Here is a 6000-nt window from a genome sequence, read left to right on the forward strand (position 1 = left end):
GGACAAAAGAGAGAAAGAGATGAGAGCGGAAGAGTTGAGTATGGACGAGCCCATGAACTTGGCAACTTCCGTAATCAACATGGAAGGACTACCTTGTAAAACCAGAATTATTTTCTGTTTCAGAATCTCTGAAGGTTTAAGCATGCCGTTTCTCTTGTATTGGCATCCTCTCTCCTAACTTTATCCCAAAAGCAATAGACTTTTTTCCCGGCACTTATTATGAAAATGGAAAAGAGGTTGCTGGGTGGTCTTGAATTTATTGACGCGATAAAAACCCATTGAGACACAGGTCTGTTTTATAAAGTGACAGATGAGTGTGAGCAGGGGTGCTTACGTCTGTTTAGAATGATGTCCGCAAAAAAAATTAATAGTGGGTCTACTTTGGGGCTTGGTTTTTGAGAGTTATCTGCAAAACACCAACACCTCTGGGCGGTTTTGGTTTGGGAAATGAGTCTCATTCCTTGAGAGTTACCCGCAGAGCCTTTTGATGGGTCAAGAGTGAGTTCTGAGTCACATTGCCTTGAGATCTTATATTTATTTCTTCTCCCCGTTGAGCTCCATGAGTGTGTGCCTATGTCATTCCTACCAGAGAAGAATTCAAGTGTGTTGATTGATGGCAGCTAGGAAAACAGACGCTACTATATCACATAAGCACTGTGTGATATAGCAGCTATCTATAATGAAAATACCTGAGCCACATAGCACGTCTCAGATCTACATGAGCCCACATGTGCCTGTTTATCTTTTATTTTGTTTTATCTTATTTTTAACCTTTGTTCAATTTTGAGAGACAGAGCAGAGCGTGAGCCGGGGAAGGGCAGAGAGAGAGGGAGACAGAATCCAAAGCAGGCTCCAGGCTCCGAGCTGTCAGCACAGAGCCTAACGCGGGACTCGAACTCACTGACCACGAGATCGTGACCTGAGCTGAAGTCAGACACTCAACCAACTGAGCCACCCAGGCGCCCCTGTTTTATTTGTCTCTTAAAAGCTAACTTACCTCTTTCCAGAAAGAAGCAAAAATTGTTTTATGGAAGGAAAACTTTCGAGAGCATAATTATAAGATATAATTAGCATTCAAAGATCAAGAGAGGAAAATATATATTTAGATAGAAAAACCACTATCAATGAGGAAAAAAAAAAGAGTTGTAAGGAGTGACATAATATTACATTTTCTCCTTACCTCCTGACAATGAGGTAGCAAAAGGAGACATGATAATACATAGCTCTCTGCATCAGATATGAGGCCACATGCTGGAACCATTTTAAAGGGGAATTCCTCTCCTGGGGACATTTGGGTGACCAAGGACTGTGAAGGAGACAGGTACACAGACGTGATTTCCTGACCTGGCTCTCTTTCTGGCTCCTCTGTGGAGGCCTTCCACCTTTCAGAGTCAAATGTCACCATTTTGCTTTTCTTTCAGTGATGCGCAAATTTGAGAAGGTTCTGGAATCGAAGGTGACCTTCAGTGTGGATGTCACTGGGGCGAGCAGGTCCAGTGTGCCTGGTTCTGAGTCCCCGCTGACTCAGTGCCTGACGGGTAAGCCGGCTGGGCACGTGGGGAAGCACTCTCTGCTGTCCTCGGCAGGGCACACCAAATAGAACCGCCGAGGCTGTGAGGAGAAAATACACTTTCTCCCAAACATTTGGTAAATCGGTTGATTCCCCAAGTGTACATGCAACTCCTAAGTTCACTTCAGAGCTTATGATACATCTCCTCCGTACCGAGAGCAGTGCTATGCTGAGTGTCAGGGAACAGAAATGATGGACATGGGTTCCTTGTAGAGTTATTTATCCGCGTCAGGAGCGCTATCTGTCTGTACCAATGTCAAGGCCAGAGAGGGGTAGTAACAGCTTTCCTATTTATTGAGCTTGTATGTTTACAAGGGTTATCTTATAACCCTACAGTCCACGAAAGTCCTTGAAATGCATGTTACAGATGAGTGGGGAGGGGGGGGCGGTATGTGTATGTATATGTGTGTGTGTGTGTGTGTGTGTTGGGGGCAGGGGGTGGGGGTATGTGTCCACCTGCCCTTAGCATCACCGGAGAGAAACAGGCACTGACTGTCCTGTGCTGCTTGCAGACTGTGCGTTGGACGAAGCCTGCAGCTTCTTCACGGTGTCCGCGGCGGGATCAGACACCTCCTGCGGTTTCTACGCCTGGACAAGTGACAACATGGCTTGCACAGCTTCTGCTCAGGTGAGGCACGGCGGCCGTGTGGGCGCTCTGCGTCTCGTCCTTTCTGTGCCAGACATGCTCCGATCGAACGGACACCAGGCCGGTCGGGTGACGGAACGAGACTGTCAACAGCCGACCCTGTGTTGTGCCACTTCTTCAAAGTGATGAGGCTTCGGGCAAAGGACCGCAGTGGACTGGTGGTGGCTCAGGACGAAGGTGTCCCGAGCAGGGTCCGTCTGAGCAGAATCCTTTCCTGACAAGTGGATCAGAGGGAATGGCGGTGACGAGCTCTCCCTCCTGTTACCCACCAGGCAGCTGGGTGCTGGGCCTGACGGGACGTTGTCCAGGGCCCTAAATGCCACCTGTCTCTCTGAGTCCCGGACCACCCCATTTCTTTCCATGTGGAAGCAAAATATGATTATAGCTTAAAAAAGAAAACTGTTAAATATTCGTTAGACCCATGTGAAATTGCTGTGTCTGTAGGTCAGAGCTGGCAATTTCATGGTTCCCATGAATTAGTACTGAAGGGTATGCAGAGGGAAGCCATTGTCCCAACTTCCTAGCTCCTAAGCACATGCAGATCTCCATTTTACTGTCCAGTTTCTCATGGAAACTTCCAGAAAATTTCTGTGTGCTTATGAGCCTCTTGTTTGTTTACATGTTAATATCTTACACTATATCTTTTCTACCTTGATTTTCTCACATGTTTAACTTCTTGCATCTTTAAAATGAACCTTGTGCTTTTTAGCAGGGGCAGACCAGTCCATCCTATGGGTGCACATAAAGTAGTTCTCATTTTTAAAGGGCACGCCGATTTGTTAGCAGTTTTGCAACATCGCCAGCGCGGGTGGGCTGCGTGCCCCTAGCACACGCACCTGTGCAGGGGTGTGAGTGTGTGTTCATAGCAACAGCCCAGGAAGGCCTGGGCGGGGGGTGGACCCCTGAGTATTAGGACCCCCAGCCAGGGTCTGTATTTGCAGGATCTAGAGAGGAGGCAGGAAGGGGTCTTGGACTGAATCCCAAACCCTGTCCGTTTGGGGCTGTCATACCATGTGCAGGTTCCTACCCTCACACTCTTCATCCGTGGAGGCTTGACCTCGCACCCTTCTGGTGAGGATTCGAGAAGCTAACACAAGACACACAGTAATGGAGGCAACGTTAAATGCCTCGAGTTTAAAGATTAAAGCATTTGGGGGAGGATGACCATGCCTTTATTTTTTTCACTATCATGACCCTGACCTGCCTTCAGATGTATCAGGGGGACATGGGGCCGGCGGGCGGGGAGGGGGGATGGGCTAGGATACCAGTGATAGTCGGCCAAGACCCACTGGCATTAATGCCGCGGGACCATGCAGACCGGCTGCATTTAACTGTTGTCTGGGGCTTCCCAGGGCCCTCCCCTCACCTTGGCTGGCCTGAGTCAAAGTGATTCTATTAATGGGACACCTCTGTCCACATGTCCCAGGGATGCTTTGTGGTCACGAGGGGTCTGAGGATACAGTGACGGTGCTCTCTGGGAGTCCCTGGGAATCTCTGATCTAAGGAAATTCTACTGCCCTCTTTCCCTAAGGGATCAGACCCGGCTTGTAGAATTATCAGTGATACAGAAGCTAGCTCTTGCATTTACGGAGTGCTTACTAAGCACCTAGCATTCCTCTGAGCAAAACTATGAGATTATTAGTCATTGGATCCTCTGATGCCCTGACAAGTATGGATTTTAGTCTATAAGCAATAAAACACTTCTTCATTAAAAAAAAAAAAAAGCAGAAAAGGAATGAAGTCTGAACTCTCCCTCGAACTCCTCAGCCCAGCAGAGATCATCTCTCACAGGGGGCGTACGTAAGGAGGTGGTCGGGAGCTCGGTTCCCGGGTCCTCACGGCTGGCCTCTTGCCCTTTGCCCCGTGAATCCTGGAACCCTCCCCTGTGATGCGGGGTAGTGGTGACACCTGTCCAGTGGCTGCGAGGATTGAATAAAGTCCTACATGGAGAAGCTTACATGACAGTTTTTGCCTCAGGAAGAGCTCAGGGACCGTAATGATAGCTGTCACCACTGCCGTTAGTGTCACTCCAGGTGGGCAGGAAACACCACCCCACCTGGTACAGGGCTCCCCTGCATGGCCCGGGGGCGCTCAGGGCTGTCCGAGGCATGGGGGTCAGGTGTCACCATTGATTGGGAGCCACCTGGCCAGTCTACACCGCCCAGCGCTGAGGCCGCAGAGCCAGGCAGAGCCGTGTGTCTGGGGTAGGTGTGGGGCGTGGAGGGGAGTCTTTACCTAGGCGGGAGCCCCTTGTTTGGGTCGAGGCTGCAGGCATATTGCCCGGCTGACCCTCATCCCATGCCCTCCAGGCCTGACCACCCACGGGGCGGGGGCCCCTGCAGTCTGGGACCCGCCACCCACACCCTTCTCAGGAGTGCAGAACCCTTTCCCTCTCGGGGACCCTTCTCCCCTCCCCGGCACATCATCCAGCCACTGAGCTCAGGGTTTCTAAAAAGTCAGAAGAGCGGTTGCTTCAGAAAGCTTTGCCGTAGCCGCTGCCCTTGGAAGATTCCCGCGGCCAGGAAACTCAGGCAGCTTCGAGAGGAGGGCGGAACCCTGGGAACAAAACACAAATTGATCAAAACAGATTTGTCCTGCCGCCCCCACACAGCAGGAGTTCTGGAAACAGGCAGAAAGAGGGATCGGAAGATTAGCGAGAACGGCAAAGTCTTTGGATGTCTGACCTCATTCCCAAGTTCACAAACCTCCCCTTGATCCCCACTGGATACAGGCTGTGCCCATAAGGATGCCCCTGCTTCTCTCCTCTCCCACCCCTCTGCCTCTCAAGACTGACAGGCTCCAGGACCCACAGGCTCCAGTCCTCAGAGCACCACAGAATTCTTTGTCTTCATTTCTGCCACTTACTTTACTTAAAATCCTGCTTTCTTTTATTGCCGCCTAATGAACTCTTACTCATACGTCAGTACCCCACCCAGATTCACCTTCTCTGGGAAAGTTTTGTAGCTCTCCTTTCACGACAGAGATAATCGTTCCATCTTCTGTAATCATCTCCTCTTGGATGACCTGTGTCTTTGCAGTGACGCTCTGGGCTGGAATTCACTGCTCCCATGTCTGTGTGCTCTAGTAGGAACTAGTGGACAGGAGTCTTCTGTTAGTACCTTTGCGGCCCCAGCGCCTAGCCACGGTTAGAGTTTGGCGAACGCTTGTTGAACTGAAGTCGCCATCTCTGGATAATAACGCATCTGCTTCCCATCTCCAGCATCAAGACCCACTGGGGAACTCAGAGGCCACCGGCTTCGGGAGTCTTACGTGCCAGGTGACCTTGAGGAGCGGGGCTCCAGACTCTCCGGCTGTGTATCTGAAAAAGGGTAGGTTGGCCGAGCTAGATGGCTTGGGGCCTCAGTGGTTTAACTGGAGTAGGGTTTAGGGCTGCTTCCTAGCTGGGCGAGTTTAGGGAGGGGACCACACTGTCCCCAGCCCGAGGGATGGGGAGGCTCCTTCTACAGGCCAGGGACTGTGGCAGAGCCCAGCGCCCCCCTGAGGCTGTCGGTGAGCGGGGAGCATCCCCAGCAGGGGTGTGGACTCCTAGCTCCCTGCAGCTGCCCCTCTCAGGCCTTCCCTTCCCCAGGGTCTCCACCCCCCCAGAAGTTACCAGCCCTTCTCCCAGGGGTCCAAACCTCCGAGCACCCTCTTCCTCACCAGCCAGGGCTTCCTACAGCTGCACTGTGCATGTGTATTACCTGGGGGCGGGACTTGTAGAAAGGCAGATGCTGAGTCCATCAGTCAGGGTTGGGTCACCATTCTGCCTTCCAGATAAAGTCTG

The 6000-nt window shown here is 51.3% G+C and overlaps 1 protein-coding gene across 1 annotated transcript in view; it reads left to right on the top strand.

Moving 5' to 3' along the window:
- The window catches only part of TG (thyroglobulin), a 251055-nt gene that overhangs the window by 60960 nt on the left and 184095 nt on the right, over positions 1-6000 (top strand). The window contains exons 25-27 of the mRNA XM_077750014.1: positions 1422-1538; positions 2083-2198; positions 5437-5545. Coding sequence (XP_077606140.1) covers positions 1422-1538; positions 2083-2198; positions 5437-5545 — 342 coding nt within the window. The remainder of the gene's footprint in view (positions 1-1421; positions 1539-2082; positions 2199-5436; positions 5546-6000) is intronic.

This window comes from Crocuta crocuta, unplaced genomic scaffold (assembly GCF_008692635.1).
Source record: "Crocuta crocuta isolate KB4526 unplaced genomic scaffold, BGI_CrCroc_1.0 scaffold119, whole genome shotgun sequence".
NCBI lineage: Eukaryota > Metazoa > Chordata > Mammalia > Carnivora > Hyaenidae > Crocuta > Crocuta crocuta.